Raw genomic sequence first — 23,175 nt, 5'->3', positions numbered from 1 at the left:
AACTTGGAGAAGATCTGCATGGAGGAGTGGGCCAAGATAACTCCAGAGACCTGTGCCGGCCTGATCAGGTCTTATAAAAGACGATTATTAGCTGTAATTGCAAACAAGGGTTATTCCACAAAATATTAAACCTAGGGGTTGAAAAATAATTGACCCACACTTTTATGTTGAAAATTTATTAAAATTTAACTGAGCAACATAACTTGTTGGTTTGTAAGATTTATGCATCTGTTAATAAATCCTGCTCTTGTTTGAAGTTTGCAGGCTCTAACTTATTTGCATCTTATCAAACCTGCTAAATCTGCAGGGGGTTGAATACTACTTGTAGGCACTGTATATATATATATATATATATATATATACAGTATATGTACATAATTGTATATCAATCTACTATTATTTTAAGTGGCGGGGGAGTGGTGTGTATAGAACATCACTTAGGGCTTTGGCCCCCGATCTTTTAATACCCTAGCAATACCCATGATTTTGGGCCAACATGTTTGAAGGATTAGTTTTTTTCAAGATGAGTTGACATTTTCATTGGTGACATTTTGGTGTACTAATTATTTTATGATAGCTTTTTATTTCATTTTCGTAGGTGAATTCTATTACTGTTTTTTACAATATCCATGGGCCTCAGTCCAATGCCATGCTAACGCTTTGGCACTTTGTAATCCAATTAAAGAGAAGGAAGATGGGCCGATAGACAGAGCATTCTAACCACATAGATGCCACACTGTCGATTGACCTTGGCATCTTTAAGATCAAGATGTATATACAGTACTTCCGTCATAGGTGAGTTTATTAACAAGACTCATGAGCAATAGGGCGCATCCAGAAGTCTATGGAGACTATAGATTTGTTCACACGTCCATGTTTTTCGCAGACTGTGAGGTCCATACAAAATTGCAGACATGTCCAATATTGGATCAATCTTAACAATGCAATTCTATGGGTCTGCAAAAAAATCGGACAACACTCGGATGACATCTATGTGCTGTCAATTTTTCGTGGAATGTTTGATTAAAGAAACTTGGCCAACATTTTTTCGTGCTATAAAAATTGATGAAACTCTGGTAGTAAAAATTCACACACTGACCAAACACTGATGAAAATCTGATAAAAACACTGATGATCAGACCACTTCTTTTCTACCAAAAAAATCACTCACATATGAATGAGCCCTAGGAATTTTTATGAATGAACTAGCTTCTTTATCAATAAAAATAGTCACGAATGTAGTAAAATAAAAGGAAGATGGTAGTCACATCTTTTCCTACATGCCGAATCAGAGCTAATGCTCTGGTCGTCAGACTGCAAAAACAAAAGATATGACAAAAAAGTTACAAAAATGGGTTATTCAACTCATTTTTATACTCACCTCATACACCATCACTGGCCCAGTGATGTTGGCGATGGGTCTCCCAGGGTCCACGCTACATTCTTAAGACCTATGAGAACTGCAACCAATCAGCAGCCACTATTAGCATGAAGCCTTCTTACTTATTCTACTTGTCCAAGGTTCAACTGAAGAAACTGAAAGCACAGAAGCTCAATAGGAGCCACTGATTGATTGCAGAGCTCATGCGGCATAACAATGTCATGCAATCCCTAGGAGGCTGGTCTGGAAGGTGAGTATATGGTGATTTAATTTTACAATGAGAAATTGCTTCTTTTAAAAAGAGGTTGTCTAGGTAGTGGACACTCCTTTAGAAAACTCAGTTGATGAAGGGGCCCCATAGATTAGAGCTGTATTTTTACAGGTTCTGGCTTCTAAATCACACAGAAGAAAAATGTCATTTTGATTGGTCAATATGGGCAGTGGGGACACTTTTGTTTTTGAGAAAGTTTTAACAAGAGACCTGTTATTTAAATGCTGCACTTTACAAAAGCTTTATAAGTAATAGAAGTATTGCCAAGTCTACAACCCATAATATGCCTGTGATGATTTATTACACACCCATGACTGTGGTTGGAAAAATAGCAGCTGACATTGAGAGGTCAATTAGCCTTGCAAAGATAGCCTTACAAGGCTTAAACGTGTCTGTATGTCTTCCTCATGGACCATCAGGACATTTGAAGGTAATATCATAACCTTCATGGCATGCTATGAAGTTCCCCGGCCTCAGATCGCTACATGAAATATAACCACAGAGGCACGATGCCATTGATCTGACAACAGAAAATAGACCTTTATCTAGAAATTTCAAGCCTTACTTCTAGATTATGCTCAGTATGACTTTTTCATGCCTTATTATTTTTTTTATATTTTTCTAGTCTCTATTTTTTATTGCATTTACGCAGCGCATTAGTTTGCTGCCCTACGGATCCTAAATGGAGGTGAAGAATGATGAAAAGATGTATAGGCTCCATTGGTATATTTCCATATGTCATGATTTTCACTGGGTGTAGTACAAAATATGTTTTTTAAAAACAGATCCCAAAGTTTTCTATCAGACCAGTTTTGTGCCCAGTGGCAAGAGTCATGAAGACTGACATCTCAGATGTAGCTATAGTTGGTGCAAGGATTGCAGTTGTTCCTGGATCCTGTACTTTAGGGGACCCAAAAGGTCCCTTTGGCCCATATGAGAAGACCAATAGTATAAAAGACCTGTGATAGTTAAGGGCCCTGGTGGAGATTGCCCAGGAGCTTTAAGTTACACCATTCCCAATGTTAGACAAAAAACATGATTGCCAATAGCTCTGATTTTTCTAATAGCTTCATTAATGTCGCTGTGCTAACTTCACTAAAAAGTGGGCATTCTGGCATCATTCCTTGTTATTTCTAGGGTCACAATATTTCCTCCGCCTTTTTCTTTCTTTATCTCTTCATTTACTTTGTTAATAAGATGTACTTTTTAGTGACTAAAAATGTTTTAGTTTTTTCTCAAGTACCAATGATTTATATTAAAAAAGTATCATGTGAACATGTAGGTGGCCAATGCCTACTGCCCCATTGCTTCTCTGTGTTGTCCTAACCCTCTGTATAGTATATATTGGGTATTTGCTATCCATATCACTTCGTTATGGTACTAGTGGCTCAGTGATCCTCTTATTCATCTCTATGTGACTTTGTCTCAACCTATATACAGTCTGGAGTTTTGTAAGGATTACAACTCTAATGAAGGGAGCAAAGAGTGAAAAACGTAGAATCTCTGGACTACCGAGACCTTAAAGGGGTATTACCATACCCAAGATCCTATCCCAATATGTACAGTAGGTGTAATAATAATAATAATAGCAAATATCTCCAATTAAAAAAATAGTATAGTTCTCCTGATTCACTATGTCACTTATCTCATGTGCAGGACCTTAGGTATCCATGGTTATGACCAGAAGCAATTAATTTACTGGGACTATATGCGTGGTCGTAACCATGGATATCTAAGGTCCTGTAATGCCCTGAACATTATATAAGCGACATATCTGTTCTACATTTCTAATTGGAGATATTTGCTAATATTATTATTATTATTATTATTATTATTATTATTACAGCTACTGCATATTAGGATAGGATCTTTCAGATGAGAATAACCCTTTAGGTTGACGAGAGAAAAATATATGATGCCGGGGCGCAGGTGGTGGTGAAAACTAGCATTTTGAAAAGTGCTGCATTTTCTGCGGTTGCGGAATGGAAAAAAAAAGGGGGGGGGGGTCTGTTTGTTCTTTGGTTTGGGTTTAGGTCAAGGGTTGTTAAAGTTAACCTGCCACCATTCATAGCCTCATAGGTGCCTCTGCATACCTATAAGGCCCTCTTCACACATCCGTGATTCCAGTATGTATAATGTCCGTTTTCATATGTACCAGAGACACGGACATACGCAGACCCATTAAAATCAATGGGTCTGCACACAAATCCCTGTTTTCTCACGGACGTGTGTCCGTGTGCTCCACACGGTGACATGTCCGTTTTTCTCCGGCAGCAGGGATGTCACATCGACTGCACACGAATGTGACATCAGTGTGACATGTACAAGAAAAAAGACGTGTCTTTGAAATAAAATTAATGTCTATACTCACCTTTCTCCAACGCTGCTGTCTTTGGCGCTGCTGTCACTTGCTTTCAGGCCTGCTCATTATGCTCAATAATATTCACTGCACCGTGGACCTGGAAGCAGCAGCAGCACCGGAGACAGCAGTTGTCAGGGACAGGTGAGTATAGAAATTCAAGATGTGTGTTTGCTATCACAGATAACCCACAAAGAGCACACTGACAGCACACGCTGAACACACACATGGAGCACGCACACACACACACACACACACCCTCACCACGGACCATGAAAAATGTGCGTTTTTATTACGGACGTGTAAAGGGGGCCTTTAAAATTATTTTAGTCATGTCCTGCTCTGTATGCAAATTGCGTGGTTCTGTACGATTTGCGAATCCATATCATGCTAAGCACCACTCCACTCTCTTCAAACATCACCTCTTCCCCCTTTAGTGGATAACATCTCTTACATCATCAACACAGAGCTCAAAGTCTCGCAGCCGTGTTGTTGAACCAGAACGTGCACCTCGCTCTGCCCTAGGACAGAACTAATTTATGTGATGCATAGACGTTGGCTTCACTTGTGTGTGACCAGCTCTCTTGCTGTTCAATATAGCAAAGTGAGGCAAACCTATAATAATAATAATAATAATAATAATAATAACCTGCACAGTTCTCTGATTTCCTGCTTGATACTTTGAGCACAATCGGGGCCAGATTTAAGAGGTGGGTGGCCCGAGGCCCATTTTGGAGGGAGGCCCATTTTTTTCAAGGTGTTGAAATATGTAACACAAAATGAAATGAATGCAAGTTTATTTACAAAAATCATTTATGCAGAGTTATTCAGGTAAAATCATTCATTTTTTACAATCCAGGCACTTTCCTTGATTTTCGTGCTGCAAAATCACTAATGATGTCACAAAAGTCGAATTCACCCTGTATATCTGACTCAATGCTCATGATAGCCAAGACATCCTGCCATGTTTCCCACATCCTGTCATGTTTCCCCCATCCTTGCCTGTTTCCCCCATCCTTGCCTGTTTCCCCACCCTTGCATGTTTCCCCCACCCTTGCATGTTTCCCCCATGCTGCCATGTTTCCCCATGCTGCCATGTTTCCCTATCCTTGTATGTTTCCCCCATGCTGCCATGTTTCCCCCATGCAAATACTCAAATCTGCTAATATGGTATTGAGTTCTATGAGTTCACCTGAAGTCAGTTCACCTGAGGTCATAGCTATGGCTCTGTTAGGGTGTCCCTGATGCCACAGTGATAGGTCACATTTTCTGATGTGACCATGAACTGCGACCTCAGGATGTAGCAGACAGATGTGAGCTGATATTTTTAGGCTGGGGGGGAACCATGGGCTTCCCCATCCTGAGAATACTAGCCCCCAGCTTTATCTTGACTGGGTATCAAAATTGGTGGGACCACATGTTGTTTTTCAAAATTATTTATTTAAATGATTTTTAAAAGAGCCACATGGGGTCTCTCATATTTTGATACATAGCCAAGATAACGTACACTCCTGGGGACTGCAGCCTGTAGCTGTCTGCTTTATTTGTCCTGGGTATACAGGGGACCTACGCCATTTTTTCCAATTATTTAATATTTTTATTCTCCACAACCAATCACAGACCCAAGCAGTGAATATGCATGAAAGTTAACTTTTGGACCTGGACCAGTGTGACAGCCGTGCAGGAGACTGGGTAAGTATAACTGTCCTGTTCTAGTCCCCATTTTGCTGTCTTTTAACTTTTTTTTACATTTTTTTAATTTTTATCTGGGTGGCCAAACTTGAACAGTAACATGGACTTCCCTGAGAAGTCCGTGTTCAGGGTTTGTGCACAGACACTAGGTTTCTGGTACGGACCCTAAACTTTATACACCATGTGCAGAATTATTAGGCAAGTTGTATTTTAGAGGATTTTGTTTATTATTGATCAACAACTATGTTCTCAACCAACCCAAAAGACTCATAAATATCAAAGCTTAATAATTTTGGAAGTTGGAGTGTTTTTTTTTTTTAGATTTGGCAATCTTAGGAGGATATTTGTTTGTGGAGGTAACTATTACTGTGCAGAATTATTAGGCAACTTAGAAACCAAATATATTCCCATCTCACTTGTTTATTTTCACCAGGTAAATCAATATAACTGCACAAAATTTAGAAATAAACATTCTGACATGCAAAACAAAACCCCAAAAAATTAGTGACCAATATAGCCACCTTTCTTTATGATGACACTCAACAGCCTACCATCCATAGATTCTGTCAGGTGTTTGATCTGTTTACAATCAACATTGCGTGCAGCAGCCACCACAGCCTCCCAGACACTGTTCCGAGAGATGTACTGTTTTCCCTCCTTGTAGATCTTACATTTTATGAGGAACCACAGGTTCTCTATGGGGTTCATATCAGGTGAATAAGGGGGCCATGTCACTATTTTTTCATCTTTTAGACCTTTACTGGCCTGCCACGCTATGGAGTAGTTGGATGCATGTGATGGAACATTGTCCTGCATGAAAATCATGTTTTTCTTGAATGATACCGACTTCTTCCTGTACCACTGCTTGAAGAAATTGTCTTCCAGAAACTGGCAGTAGGTCTGGGAGTTAAGCTTCACTCCATCCTCAACCCGAAATGTCCCACATGTTCATCTTTGATGATACCAGCCCATACCAGTACCCCACCTCCACCTTGTTGGCGTCTGAGTCGGAGTGGAGCTCTCTGCCCTTTACTGATCCAGCCTGTGGCCCATCCATCTGGCCCATCCATCTGACACATCAAGAGTCACTATCATTTCATTAGTCCATAAAACCTTTGAAAAATCAGTCTTAAGATATTTCTTGGCCCAGTCTTGACGTTTTATCTTTTGTTTATTGTTCAAACGTGGTAGTTTTTCAGCCTAACTTACCTTGGCCATGTCCCTGAGTATGGCACACCTTGTGCTTTTTGATACTCCAGTAATGTTGCAGCTCTGAAATATGGCCAAACTGGTGGCAAATGGCATCTTGGCAGCTTCATGCTTGATTTTCCTCAATTCATAAGCAGTTATTTTGCGCCTTTTTTATTTGCCATGAAACGCTTGATTGTTCAGTGATCACACTTCAAAAATTTGGGAATTTCAAGACTGTTGCATTCCTCTGCAAGATGTTTTATCGCATTCCACTTGTTCTGATTTTCATGCCGTGTGTCTTAGGCCTTACTATTGGCTGAACAATCTCTGGATGGCAGCTACTTCATGAATAGGGGAGAGGTTTGTTTGTTTTTTTTTGTTTTTTTTTAAATCAGATAGATTTTTATTAAAGATTTTTTACAATACAGAGCCATAAACAGTCCCCACACCCCCCCCCCTCAACAGTCTCATCCACATACACATCATATCCCTCCTCTCCTTCACAATAGAATATTTTTCTTACTTATATGCACCTGTCAGCCCCGACAAATTCCTTAATACCTCAGTCAGCAGCCTATCTTACAGCAATTCAAATGAGGCTAGTCCTGGGAAATCTAATCATATATTCCATATCTTTTCATACTGTGTCATTCAGCCCCTTTTAAGATAGATGTTCTTTTCCAGGAGTAGAATAAAATTGACCTTTTTGGACAAACTCTTTCCAGGTTGGTACTTTTTCTGATAACTAATACGAGGCACTAAGGGCGGCGTTACACGCACCGATTTAACGTGCGATTCATGAGCGATCGCACCCGCCCCCGTCGTTTGTGTGTCACGGGCAATTTGTTGCCCATGGCGCACAAAGCCGTTTACCCCCGTCACACGTACTTATCTCCCGAACGACCTCGCTGTGGGCGGTGAACATCCGCTTCCTGAAGGGGGAGGGAGGTTCGGCGTTACAGCGACATCACACAGCGGCCGCCCAATAGAAGCAGAGGGGCGGAGATGAGCGGGACGTAACATCCCTCCCACCTCCTTCCTTCCGCATTGCCGGCGGGACGCAGGTAAGCTGTGTTCATCGTTCCCAGGGTGTCACATAGAGCGATGTGTGCTGCCTCGGGAACGACGAACTACCGGCGTGCAGAAGGAGGAACTGTGACGCCCTGGCCTAGCCAGGTAGTTACAGACGCAAAATCATACACCCCCCCTTCCCTGGACAGGTCACACCAGTCACACATTAAATCCTTGTTGCGACCCTCCAGGGTTGATGTCCACACAAGGTGGGGCGGAGCCAGGCAGTTGACCCCGACCACCGAGGAGTTCACAGGCCTGGAGGTGGGAAAAACACAGTAGGCAGTCGAGTTGTGGTCGGTAGAGAGTGAGGAGTGAAACTGTTGGTGTCTGGGTTGGAGCCCAGGCACTTCCAGCAAGGTAGGCAGACGGTGGTGGCCGTCTGCAGGAGTTGGTGACGGTCAGCGGAACCGTAGGACCGGGGTCGGGCGGTGTCTCGCTGGTATGGAACCGGGGAGCCGATTGGAGCCAAGCACCAGGCAGGGTACTTAGACCCCGACTAGGCTTGAAGCCGACCTTTAGTCAAATTTACTGATTGCGGTCTGGACCTCAGGGGTTCATTCCCACCCAAGTCCCGATTGAAGGCAACAGCCCAACCATTCCGGATAAGCGCCACCGCCAGGGGCCAGAGATCCATAGGGCCAGCGCCTGTGGGCAAACGGGCTCCTCCGACACATATACGCTGGGGAGCAGACTACCGGTGCCCAGGCATTGGAGTCAAGATACAAAACACAGGTGCAGGGAAACGACAGCCACCAGCAACCCATCCAGGGAGAACACTGCAGCCGGCTGCGGGCCCCGTCCATCCAGCCATTTGGTTTACCAGAGGCTCTGTCCATCTGTGTCTGAGTGAGTACACCTGGGCCATCCGGCACCGCGCTGCGCTGCACCGTAACATTGCACCCTGCAAACCCATCCGACGGAAACCTCCCTCCTACCGGGCCCCGGGACCAACAGCCCCTACCCACGGAGGGGTCAACACCTAGCTGCTCCCCACCATCGCTCCCGGGAACCCCGTCACCAGCAGCGGTGGTGCCCACCATCACCACAACCCGTGGGTGGTGTCACAAAATCTATATATCCCAAAAATCCAATTCCCCCCTTTTCACTCGTGGGTGATGAGCGCTGCTCGAGCCCCGGGTCCGGCCCACTCGAGCCACCGAGGAGAAGACACCGGATCCGAGCACAATCTCCTCGAGCAGCCCCCGCGACGGGGAAACTGGCCCCCTCCCTCGACAACTTGGCGTCACGAACAGGATAGAACCAGTCTACTTACCGGTAGAAGTGTGCCTTGTGATCCCCGTCAGCGGTGTCCCGCTGAAAAATCTGAAGATCCGCCATTTTGGGCGCGAAGATTTCCCGCTCGAGTCGTCTTCCCGAACAGTGAAGGCGCGAAAAGTGAAGCCCCGCCCCCGAAAAGGTGAAGAATGGTGACATGTAACTAGCGCTGCAGAGTGCAGGGACGCCAGGACTCTGCCGAAACCCGTTCCTTGACCCAGCAGCAAGATGTGCCAGGAGCTACAGGCCACAGTCCACTCCATGATGGCGGATTGGATGTCGGAGATGAAGGGCCTGGTTGCAACCGTGCGGGCATATGAAGTGGAGGTGGTCTCCGAGGAGCGGGTAAGCGACCCACACCCCTATGTCCCCGAGGGAACGGCCGCTGCAGCTGAGGGGCCCGGCCTGCTGCCATCCACCACGCCACCTCCCTCAATGCCCATGCCCGCGGCCACCGCCACGACCGACCCGTTACCCCTGTCACCGGTAGCAGAGCCTGCAGCGTCTGCGGGACAGGGCCCAGACCTGGGGCCCCCGGGCCTTACCTTTGTCACCGCCCTGGCACCCGTCCCGGCTTCCATCCCGGCTGCAACGGAGATGACGACGGCCCCGACAGTCCACCCGGCCGCAACGGAGGCGATCTTCGACCCGAAGCCAGCACCACAAGTCCCGATGCCCGCTCCCAGACACCCGGCCTCGGCTGAGGCACGGCGGGGATGTAGCTGCCAAGCAGCAGAACAGGCCACGTCACAGCGGGGTCCCTCGTTACCGAAGGTGCCGGTCGTAGCCGGCACGGAGGGATTCCAGCTGGGCCCATCCCCCACCCAAGCTGACCCGGAGCAGGTTGAAGATGCTCCATACTGGGAGCGGCAGTGACGGCAGCTGCACCACGAGATCGCTGTTTAAAGAGAAGAGTGTTGAAAGATAGAAGTTCCCGGCTATCATGTTAAAGTCCCCGTTGGGACCTAAAGTATTTTGTGGTAGCCCGTTGGCTGCTGAAGTGCCCGTCCCCGTTGGGACTGATGTTGTCACCTTTACCCCTTAAAGACAAGGCTGAGAACATGCAAGCCACCCAAAAACTATTGGGTTTGTAAATAGTCCCCCAACTGCCCCTTCCCGCCACTGTCAGTCTCCGGAGAGGCTGGTTGGAGGAAGGACCCACAGCAGAGCAGGCTGGGGTCCGGTCACCACCAGAACAGGTGACCATCCTCCGGATCAGGGGTCCCCTTGGACATGGGGCCCCTGAGTGACTGCCGGGTGCGAAACACCGTACCCGTTCCTGCTTGGGTAGCCTGGGCTAGGTTCCTGTTTCCGGACTGGGGAAAAGGGGTGCTGCCCATTTTTTAGGGGCAGCATCAAGGTCTAGGTTGCTTGGGTGGGAAAGCGGAAGGACATGGACCCGTTCCCTGTTATTAATAAAAATGTTTCCGTTTGTAACGGTTTAAGAATGTGCCTCCCGTAAGGGAAGAAATGAAAAAAAAAATGCCTAATGTTTTCATGTTTTGTTTCCCGTTGTTTTTGTATCTTTACAGAAAAAAAATAAAACCGGTGGTGGACGGGCAGCCCGCGGACGGTCTGCATTAAACCAAGGGGGAATGTGATGCCCTGGCCTAGCCAGGCAGTCACAGACGCAACATCATACACCCCCCCTTCCTTGGACAGGTCACACCAGTCACACATTAAATCCTTGTTGCCACCCTCAGGGTTGATGTCCACACCAGGTGGGGCGAAGCCAGGCGGTTGACCCCGCCCACCGAGGAGTTCACAGGCCTGGAGGTGGGAAAAGCACAGTAGGAAGTCGAGTTGTGGTCGGTAGAGAGTGAAGAGTGAAACTGTTGGTGTCTGGCTTGGAGCCCAGGCACTTCCAGCAAGGTAGGCAGACAATGGTGGCAGTCTGCAGGAGTTGGTGACGGTCAGCGGAACTATCGGACCGGGGTCGGGTGGTGGCCCGCCGGTACCGAACCGGGGGGCCGATTGGAGCCAAGCACCAGGCAGGGTACTCAGACCCCGACTAGGCTTGAAGCCGACCTTTAGTCAAATTTACTGATTGCGGTCTGGACCTCAGGGGTTCATTCCCACCCAAGTCCCGATTGAAGGCAACAGCCCAACCGTTCCGGATAAGCGCCACCGCCAAGGGCCAGCGTCTGCGGGCAAACGGGCTCTTCCGACACGTATACGTCGGAGAGCGGACTACCGGTGTCCAGGCATTGGAGTCAAGATACAAAACACAGGTGCAGGGAAACGACAGCCACCAGCAACCCATCCAGGGAGAACACTGCAGCCGGCTGCGGGCCCCGTCAATCCAGCCGTTTGGTTTACCAGAGACTCTGTCCATCTGTGTCTGAGTGAGAACACCTGGGCCATCCAGCACCGCGATGCGCTGCACCGTAACATTGCACCCTGCAAACCCATCCGACGGAAACCTCCCTCCTACCGGGCCCCGGGACCAACAGCCCCTACCCACAGAGGGGTCAACACCTAGCTGCTCCCCACCATTGCTCCCGGGAACCCCGTCACCAGCAGCGGTGGTGCCCACCATCACCACAACCTGTGGGTGGCGTCACGAACTCTATATATCCCAAAAATCCAATTCCCCTTTTTTTCACTCGTCTGCGAGGAGCGCTGCCTGAGCCCCGGGTCCGGCCCACTCGAGCCACCGAGGAGAAGGCACCGGATCCGAGCGCGATCTCCCCGAGCAGCCCCAACGACGGGGAAACTGGCCCCCACCCCCGACAGAACGACTTTATGAAAATGAACGTGTCAACGAGCAACGATAAGGTGAGTATTTTTGCTCGTTCGTAGCTGTCACACGCTACGATATCTCTAACGATGCCGGATGTGCGTCACGGAATCCGTGACCCCGACGACATATCGCCCGATATATCGTAGCGTGTGACGCCGGACTAAGTTTCCTGGCAGCATATACCAATCGCACAACCGCTAGCTTCTTGTGATCCTCCACCTATCCTACGTATCCTAACACACACTAATGAATTCCTAGGTAGCAGCGCTTGTATGACTGATTGTATTAGATTCAATATTGTGATCCAAAACTCCTGTGAACACGGACAATCCCACAACATGTGCATGATCCCGACTTCTTCAGAACCACACTTAAGGCCACTTTACACACACAGAGATAAATCTGCGGCAGATCTGTGGTTGCAGTGAAATTGTTGACAATCGGTGCCAGGTTTGTGGCTGTGTACAAATGGAACAATATGTCCATGATTTCACTGCAACTACACATCTGCCAAAGATTTATCTCTGTGTGTGACGGGGCCTTTAGGGCATTTGGAATCCGTCTTCAATCCTGCTTTGGACATCCACATGGGTGTTTTATAGACTCTATATATAACATAGAGCTGTGAGAACTGTTTTGTCTCGCTGAAAGATATTTTGGTTACATATTGTAGGATTGAATGCCATTTATCCTCTGCAATCTCTCGCAGGTCCTCCACCCACTTTGTGAAAGCCCCGATTGGGTGTCTCAAAAGAAACATGGCGAGGAACGCCCCATATACCATTGATATGCATCCTGCAATGCTCCTCTGCATCCTGCAGTGCTCCTCTACATCCCTATTATTTTAATTACACTATCTGACTGAATGATAATCGGCGCTCTCCTATTTTGAGCTTGACGCGGTTGCAGGAATTTGTAGAACATACCATACCCCAGTGGATAATCCTTCAGCAATCCCTCAAAGGTTTTGAACACGTTTCCCTCTACCAGTTGGGAAATGTACCATATTCCAATTCTCCTCCACTGCCCAAATTCATTAAGAGGTAGGAGCTCAGGGACATTAGGATTCTTCCAGATAGAAGCATGTTTAGTAAAGCCCTTAACCTTTATAGGGGAGAGTTTATTAAAGTTATGGTAATTAATATAATATGTTGCACTTAATACATTTTTGCTGTAAAAAAACACACAAACAAAAAAAAGAAAAACAAACCCAACTCCTTAAGGATTATGTTCACATATGAAGAATACGCTACAGATTGTCCATCTGGATTTGCAGATAGAAATTCCTCAGCATATTACAGTAACAGCAAAGTGTATGTGATTATTCCATGTCTTAGCTACATGCTGCAGAAAAAACCCACATGAGAAATTGTAGTGTGGATTTTTACTGCAGATTTCACAATGCAATGCAATGGGTAAAACGTGTGGCAAATCTGCTATGAAATCTGCACAAAATCCTCACGTAACACATTTTGGTTGTGAATTTTAACACAGAGTTTCTGTAAATCTGCAACAAAAAATTGTATGTGTTTTTTATATGTGAGTTTTTATGTCTTTTATATGTAGTTCCCATAAGTGATGTAATGACAATTACATGATTTTTCATGATTTTTATAGGTAGTTTCCATTGACACCAAAAATTAGGGCCTAGTCAGAAGCAGATTGCTCCACATGGTAATGTCATGTGTATAAGGACAGGCTCAGGATCTTTATTACCAACTGAGACCATGCACATTTAAACGGTGTTTTTTTCGTTTGGGCGTTTTAGGGTTAATATCGTCCCTGGTGCAGCAGCAGACTTGCTCAGTTGTCTTCAGTTGACCACTTCCAGGCTGTATTTAATCCCTCTGCTTCCTGGAGAGGTTGATGGTTATTCAACTCAGTTTGGAGCTAGCCCAGAAGCAGAGAGGATGTGCTTGTTGCTGTCAGCTTGGTTTGTCAATTGTTGTTTGTTTTTGTTTTTACCTCCATTCCCTTGTTACCACTACCCTTATACCTTTGGTTGCTCCCTGGTGTAGGTTTTAGGTGTGCATAAGGTTTTAGTTTTACCCTGTCAGTTTTTCATATTTGGTGGGGTTTTTGGGATTTCTGTCCTGGTCGGTCCCCTGGGTGGTGGGAACTTTGTCATCAGGGCCAGGACAGAAGGCAGGGCCAGGTTGGGGACCCAGACCTCCCTACCTTTAAGGGTACCTATGGGTGTGAGGGTGAGCTCACGGACCCCAGTCTTAGGGTCTGCATAGGGTTTACTGTATCCCCTGGCCATCTTTCACACCCGCCCTGACAGGTAATTTCATTTCATAATTTCCTTCTCATGTTTTTACTTCAAAAATAAAATACCAATAAATAATGTAAAAACACAGTCAGTCCATGAAGTTTATGAGTCTCGGTAACAGAAGACGTTTTCAAATTTTAGATGAAGACAACAAACAAAATGTTTACCACACAAAAGTTTAATAAATCATAAAATCAAAACTCTGACAGTTCAAGAATAAATTACAGCATTAAATTACCATTCATAATATTACTTTTATATTCAGCACATTAGAAAACCAGTACCATTTTATATTGCAATTCCAAAAATATATATATATAATTTTCTTATATAGATCTGTATATGAGAGCTGCATTATGTGAACCTTTCCCTGATAGACAATGGGAGAGAAATGTATTTATGAACCCTTTCCCTGCTCCCTGGCACCTACAATGTAAACTATAACCCTCTTGTGCTTTTCGGTGACTCTGTCCTAACACACAGTGAAGACATTTTGTGGAGTGAACCCTCTATTCATAAGAATGCAGAGAGACTTATGAGACTCTTTGTCACCCGTGGCAACCAATCACAGTGCAGTTTTCATTTCAAATACTGCATTTGAAAAATGAATAATTGGTTGCTATAGGCAACAAAGACTTTTTCTTTTATATTCTAAAATATACACCCTGTTCTTATTATCTGCATATTTTGACCCAATATTTGCCATTTTAATATCATCTATATATATTACTTTGTGACATATTTCACATCTGGACCTTAAAGGGAACCTGTCATCAGTAATTTAGCTATAAACCTAAAAGTTTCCCCTTCTGCAGCTCCTGTTCTGCATTGAAGGTTCCTCTAGTTTTTCTGGCCCCTTTTATACCAAAATAAACACTTTATAAAGTTGTACCTTTTCGTATGTAAATTTCGTAAATTATCCATGGGGGCGGGCTGCCTGGTGTCTGTTACTGTCCTCCTGCCGATTTACGCCGCCCCCGAACGCTGAATTTCAAACCTCAGGACGCCGCCCCTGGGCGCCTGAGGTCCCGCGCATGCGCTGTGGGACTGTAGCGGGAATGTGCACTGCGTGTACGTGTGACCGCTGGTGACGTTTTGCGCAGGCACGAGGTTATGGGCGGTGCTGTGTCATCAGCAAGTGCCGCCCATAACCTCGTGACCGCACTTTCCCCTCTTCCTCCAGCGTTCTGCGCCGGCCAAATGACCAGACGTCACCTCCTTCCCATCGTACCCTGCAGCAGGAAATAGATGGGAGGAGCGGAGCAGCACAGCACAGGAGAAGCGGAAAGGATCTGAACGACGTACAGAGGGGAGAGCGCGGCCACGAGAGTATGGGCGGGCACTTTCAATGCAATCACAGCGCCGCCCATACTCTCGTGCCTGCGACCACGTCACCAGGTGTCCTGGCGTGCACGGGACCTCGGGTGCAGAGGGCGGCGTCCTGAGGGATGATTTGGAGCGTGGGGGGACGGCGTAAGGGACAGCAACGGACACCAGAGAGCCCGCCCCCATGGAGAATTTACAAGATTTTCATACCAAAAGGTACAAGTTTATAAAGTATTTATTTTGGTTTAAAAGGGGGCACAAAAAGTATAGAAACCTTGCTATAATGCAGCCCAGGAGCTGCAGAGGGGGAAACATTTAGGTTGAAAGACAAATTTCTGATGACAGGTTCCCTTTAAATTACTAAGCCAGGCCCAAAAGATGCTAAAAATACAAATTTGTGCTTCGAGGTGGTGTAACAAACAACAGTCAATATTCCTACTCCTAAACCCACTGAGACAATCGGCACATAACTTATTTTGATATTAGTGTATGTTCTTCTTCAGAAAAGTTGACCATAAAGTAAAGGACACAAATGATTCTTATTAGCACCACAAACCTATTAATGCGCACATGTGAAGGGTAGTACATAAAAAATAAAATATATAAAAATTAAACCACAATTTGTTGTGCACACTTTCTGAAAAATATGTATTCCCTTTGTTTATTAAATATATGAATTAAATGTTATGCACTAATTTATAAAGTGTAGTACTACATCCAGTCCATAGATGTCACTATTGCTTCAATGCACTTATTAGCTTTACACTGCAGAGGCTCTCACTAGGCTAAAACTTTCCTTTAGGATGAAAGTCTTTTAAAAAAGATTTATGGGGACTAAAGTAATAATGTCTTACTCTAATATTGTAAAAATGGAAAATAGACACTATTATTTATTGTGGTATTTGGGACATTCCCATTAACATACTGACGACATGATCTATTCTGAGGATATTCTGTCACTGTTTCAAGATAGCCCACAGATTTTGGCGGGACTAGACGAACCATCTAATGTGCGTGGAAGTGCTGAATTTCTACATGTCATATCCTAATGTTCTCAATTGACAGGTGTCTGGCAGCTGCTTTTTACCCTCTCCCTATTTAGAACACAAGCCAAGTGGGCATAAGAATGGCCAAAAAAGTGATCGACCAATAGGTATCTAAAGTTTACCACCAGTTTAAGTCCCACAAAGCCCTCTAAATTATTTCCACTGATAGAATTAAAGGGAACCGGTCACTTCCAAAAATTATATTTAACTGCAAATAAAGTGATAATCTGCCGGTGGATAGTGTTTAAATCAAGGTAGGAAAGTTTACTGATCAGCGGCTTAGGGGAGGAAAATTATGTTATATTCTCCCTGCAGCTGCTCGCTTCCAGTTATCAGGGCAGTATAGGGAGCAATCACTGCTTACCACATAATGAGTGCACTGTCACCACTCCCTCTGTGCCTTGATTGACAGTCTGCTCCACTGGCAGACACAGATGGAAAAGGGCCCCTGTGCAAAAACACAAAGGGCTCTTTGCAGTCCAATAACTCGTCAAAATGCACAGATAGAAGATGAGCCCCCTAACCTCTTGGGCCCTTGTGTAGCTGCACAGGTTGCACCAATGATATGTTCCCCCCTGGTCTGCTCTGAACACACTTGCTGCAGATCAGGCTGTCAATCAAGACACAGGGGAGGCGATAACAGTGCAACTACTCCCTGCACTTTTCTAAGATTGGAAGCGAGCAGTGGCAGGGAGTATATACCTAAGCTTCCATTAATAAAGTGTAACACAATTTAAATGTTATTTATCTGCAGACTACCAATAGATCTGCAGGTAAATTTGGAGGTAACCAGTTCCCTATAATCAGGGTATTTCCTCATTGTCTTCATTATTGCCACCTACAGGCTGTACATGACACTACACTCCTAGAGAAATAAACATTAATCATCTTACATATTATTCAAGGAAATATACACAAATATGCATAGTTTTAGAATATTTTCCATTTAGACCATTAAAAAAATAAGCTACTTTAACATAGAATGTACAATATTATTACATTTCGGGTGAAAAGCTAGATTGAAGGGAATCTATCATCATGGTTTTGTGTGCACTATCTTAGAGCAGCATGATGAAGGGGCAGAGACCCTGACTCCACTGATGAGTCACTTACTGGGCTGCTTGCTGCAGTTTTGCTAAAATCACATTATGCTGCTCTGAGATTTAGTGTCAAAAACATGGTGACATATTCCCATTAAAGGTGAACCCCATATGAAAACGCATTGGAAAGTGGTAATGTTCAATAGAAACATCAATGAAACACTTTGTTACATGCCACGGCCACCTCCTACCACTACCCGATAGTAAATCAATACTTTTAAATAAAATATATTCCTCTTTTTAATGATTTTTTGTATATCGTAGTAGAGCTGAATTTGTTATTTAACTTCTCTTTATGGAAATAAACCTCGGAGTAAAGAAAATGGATTCCGTTTGCATATGGTCGTATGTAAAATCAAAGATAACACCTTGTAATATCTCGAATAGGACAAAATCATCACTTTCACCATAAGATATGCATCTACAAACATGGAGTATTCTAGAACCATAACAAAAAGGAGCAGATTACTAATGTTACATGCTCCGAGGTCTTCACAAATGTACAATCATTTAATGTGTTTGCATTGTTGCAGTGGATATATATGTATTTATAAAATATATCTATATAGAGAGAGAGAGAATTAAAGTAGCACTAATTTTATATATATATATATATATGCAGTATTTCCCAAGCAATATCCTATTCCGAGTATCAGATATATAAAAAATGGAAGCAGAAGTCCAAAAATAGAGCAAATTCCTGGAATTTATTGGCCCATGTGGCGATGTTTCGGTTCACACTGGTGACGTTTCGGTTCAAACCTAGCTGGAGAAAGGTTCACAGTATGAACTGAAATGTCGCCGCATAGGCCATTAATTTGCACTATTTATAGAGTGCTGGTTCTATTTTTTAATATATTTACATACATACAACTACCGTGTTTCCTTGAAAATAAGATAGGGTCTTACATTATTTTTTGCTCCGAACTATACGCTAGGCTTATTTTCAGGGGGATGTCTTATATAGTCTGCTTTCTTTTGGGCGGTGTCTGCTTTCTTTGATGAAGTGTCCTGCTGTATTCTTTAAGTTTTTTAGCTATTTAGACACTTCCTTATGGAACCGCAACTAGGGCTTATTTTTGGAGTAGGGCTGACCATATATGTTTAGCATACTTCAAAAGCCCAAAACATTCATACTAGAGTTTGTTTTTGGGGTAGGGCTTATATGTTAAGCATAATCCAAAAAGCCCAAAACAAATCATACTGGGGCTTATTTTTGGGGTAGGGCTTATATGTTAAACATGCTCCAAAAAGCCCAAAAAATTCATACTAGGGCTTATTTTTGGAGTATGTTAAGCATACTTCAAAAGCCCAAAACATTCATACTAGAGTTTGTTTTTGGGGTAGGGCTTATATGTTAAACATGCTCCAAAAAGCCCAAAAAATTCATACTAGGGCTTATTTTTGGAGTATGTTAAGCATACTTCAAAAAGCCCAAAACATTCATACTAGAGCTTATTTTTGGGGTAGGGCTTATATGTTAAGCATACTCCAAAAAGCCCAAAAAAATCATACTTATTTTTGGGGTAGGTCTTACTTTTGGGGAAACAGGGTAGTTGCGCAAATTGTGACTACTTTATCAAATGTTTGAAGACATATTGAAGGGATTTGGCATGTGCTATGATTTAAAATCCGACTGGCGCACCCCAGAACATGTACACCACCATTAGTACATCTCTTCCATTACAAAAATGAACTTTGTAATAACTCGAACTTTGAAATTTTGTTTTCTTGCAAACGATCTAAAGAACTTTACTTCAATCACTACACACCATAGAAATACATGATTCATTTACCTGCCAGTCATTTTTCACTTTGCACTTTAGAGAGATGGATGCAATAAAAGATCTAGAATGAAAGGTTGCAGAGGACATCTGTATGTCAAAGAAGCAAGATATCACAATAAAGTATGAAAATGCTTTTTAGTGCATATGTCTGACAGGTTTTAGGGCCTCCCGCGGTGTCCTTTATAATTTTATGTGTATACTTTTTTTATCCCTGCCAAACACGACACCGTTATAATACAGATTGACTGCTAATGTGTTGCATAAATGGAGGGTATGGGGCTGGGGATAATATATGTCATATTATTATTCATTTACTTTATAATTCCTAATAATAGAAGCATAAAGGGGTCTCACTAAACACATTTATCACCTTTTGAATAGGTAATAAATGTATGTGCAGTGGAACCTCCACCGATCCCAAGAAGGAGGTTTACAAAGCCTGTGTGTGTAGTGCAAATGCGTGACCACCACTTTATACACTTGTCTATCAGCGCAGTAGTCACGCATGCCAATCCCACTCCCATAGGCCCTTAGAAGTGAATGGAGTGGAGAAAACTCCATTATGGGTCATTTCACACTCAGAATGTTAAAAAAATGCTTCTGTAGGTGCAACCTTATGGCAAAACCATAAATCAATCCGAAGGTTTTGACTTTAGTATAAAAGACTACATTAAAACTGTTTTTTTAAAAAAAACATACAAAATGCATGTAAATACAACATAAGGAGTGTGAGAGTAAACAAAATGTTCAGATTTTTTCCCAAAAACATCACCGCACTTGTCATTGGTCTGTTTCTTGCATTGCATCTCTGAGCTGCAATACCAGCCACAGCCTATAGACAAAAGTGGCGCTGTTTTAAGAAATTAAACATTTAGATAACCCTTATTTATTATTTAATAGCCGATCTCGAGCAATGGCGACTCGATGGATTACTGCTGAACATTAATTATCAATAAATAAATGTTAGCCGAAATGTGGGGGTTCGATTGCAGAAACTTTCTATATAAACTAGTTACTATGCTAATAACACTAGGACTTTACTGTGTACAACCTCATTACACAAATAAGAATATCTTATTCCTTAGAACACTTGAGGGTCAACTTTGCTGGAGAAAATATTTATCTAGCATACAAAAGACTTTTTGGCATCTGTGCAAAAATACTTATCTTGGTTTTTTTTTTACATGGCCGGGTTTTCATTTATAGTATTCTTAATACTCTTTGGAACAAAAATAATATTAATAATAATAATACATAAAAGGGGGTATAAATAGACTCAGACGAGTGCCTTCATCTACAAAAGGTTAGTATTTATACTGTCCACTGGGTGAATTCAGTAACGGAGCTACATCAGTTCAGGGACGAGGCAGAATTCTTGGAAATTAGCAATATTTGCACATATGCCAGCGTTCTGGTGAAAATGAAACAGCATTACATCCATTTTATGCATGAACCGTTATGTGGGATAGGTCAATAAACAAGGTTGAACTGTACTGGACACTGAACTGAAGGATTTCGACACCCAGAAGGATAAATAGCCAACCAGTCATAGTATTGCACTACTAATTCCTATTAGTAACAATTCCCTTATATTTTTCAAAATTTTGGAAACTGCAAAAAACAATTTTTTCATCTGAGACAGAAATCTAGGGCCCTGAGCAGGTAGACGGAGCACACATTTAGCTCAGACTGATATAAACACCAATGTGGGTCATTCTCAATAAGACATGGATGTATGTTGGTCACCTTACAATGGAGGCTTCCAACAAACAATGACATGACATTAACAGAGCTGGATCCTGGGGTCCCTGGAGATGGCGAGTTAGAATGGGTAAGTCATATAGGCACCGTTCTGTGTAATTTCGGCTTCTGTGCTTGCAGGGAGGGGGGTTAGCTCTCAAAACAGCTGCTAACAGGCTCAGTGTTCGCAAAAAGCAGCCAAAACAAGTCTTTGATATAGAGCACCTCTGTAATGTCTGTTTGGCTGGAGCGTGACCTATTTCCCTAAATGTGTCACCAAAATATATTATACCTCTGCTTAGAAATTCGTAGGTAAGGTTGTCTCGCTAATTATGTTTTGTTTGTCACGCTCAAAAACTCTCATACCAAGAGTTGATCAGTCACCTGCAATTTTTCTTCCATTGTAAGCAGTCAAACAGATGTAAATACATTTCTCTATTACAAATTTATATTAGACCCCCCCTCCCCTTTAATCTTGAGGTTCACACATGTGTAGGGCAGTCCATAAAGAGGTCTGTTTTAGCAACCTGAAGAGTAAGTGGTGGAGGCTTGTAAGGGCAGCTTGCTAAACTACAAGCAATGCCTCCTCCAGTTTGAGGCTTCCCTCGAGTCCTGGTTCCCACCACCCCAAGTCGACGCTGGCACAGGATTCCTTGCCAGGCCTGTAATGTCTTTGAACTCCATACCCACACACCACTAGTTATACCCACTGCTAGTGACATGAATATCTTAAGCATGAAGACGGCCACACTGGGTATTGACCCAGGCAAGCTACAGTCTGGCCTGCCACTTCCGGAAGCTGTCCTGCAGGGCTCTTCCCGTGCCCGGGTTTCCCAGTGAACCAAATTAAGACGTTCATAGAAACAACACACAATGATGCAGGTGGCTGGGACTGTATAAAGGATGGAGAAGACTCCAATTTTTACCATCAGTTTCTCCAGTTTCTCCGTGTTGGTTCCCCCAGTTTTCATGACACGTCTGATGTGGAAGAGTGCAACAAAGCCAGTCAACAGAAATGATGTGCCTGTCACCAAATAGCATGAAAGGGGCACAAGAACGAATCCTGTTAGGGCGCTGGCATCTGAGCCACCAACATAGCATAGTCCAGTTAGCTCATCTCCTCCAACTTTCCGCATTGTGAGTATAATGATAGTCTTTACAGCTGGAATACCCCAAGCAGCTAGATGAAAGTAACTACCATGGGATTCAATGGCCTCATGACCCCACTTTTTACTTGCTGCTAGGAACCAAGTGAGGGTTAAAACCACCCACCACAATGAGCTCGCCATGCCAAAATAGTATAGTATAAGGAACACAAGTGTGCACCCACTGCTTTCCAGACCCTCTCTGATCAGGTAGGGGGCGCCACCTTCACGGTCGCATGCAATGCTAGGGGCCCCAGCAGCAGCACGGATGAGAAATGCAGTGGAGTAGACATTGTAGCACATACTGAGGAAGATTATTGGCCTCTCTGGGTACTGGAAGCGCTGAGGATGCAATAAAAATGTCAGTACAGTAAAGGCTGTGGAAATAAAGCAAAGGCCAGACCATGCTGCCATCCATACCAGGGCAAAGTCCTTATCACTTGAAGACCAGTAGACATCCACACCAGGAGTGCATCTTGGGGCACACACTCCACTCCTCTCCACATACAGAAATTTGTCCGAATTGGTGCAACGACTGGGTATACCCATCCCGGCACCGGATGGCCGTGGAGGCCGTGGAGCTATAGGAAGTATGCCATGGCCATTGGTTTGAGGGTCTCCATTAGTTGCATTCTCAGGAGCTTCCATGCACAGTGCATTTGGGTCATTTTTACTGGGTAGACGGTCACAGTCCAAAGACTCTGGCCATCCAAAATTAAAGCGTTCCATTATGGGGGAACACTTCTGACGTGCAATTTCACACATAGGCTTAC

At 43.9% G+C, this 23,175-nt stretch overlaps 1 protein-coding gene across 1 annotated transcript in view; it reads right to left on the bottom strand.

The window, feature by feature from the left end:
- Positions 1–14,442: 14,442 nt before the first annotated feature.
- Positions 14,443–23,175, bottom strand: part of FZD9 (frizzled class receptor 9) — a 9,838-nt gene continuing 1,105 nt past the window's right edge. The window contains exon 1 of the mRNA XM_075335359.1: positions 14,443–23,175. This exon is cut by the window's right edge and continues 1,105 nt beyond it. Coding sequence (XP_075191474.1) covers positions 21,740–23,175 — 1,436 coding nt within the window. The 3' untranslated portion in view covers positions 14,443–21,739.

This window comes from Anomaloglossus baeobatrachus, chromosome 2, assembly GCF_048569485.1.
Source record: "Anomaloglossus baeobatrachus isolate aAnoBae1 chromosome 2, aAnoBae1.hap1, whole genome shotgun sequence".
NCBI classification, from domain to species: Eukaryota; Metazoa; Chordata; class Amphibia; order Anura; family Aromobatidae; genus Anomaloglossus; species Anomaloglossus baeobatrachus.
The sequence above is the reverse complement of the archived record's forward strand: the minus strand, read 5'-3'. Positions and strand labels throughout refer to the sequence as shown.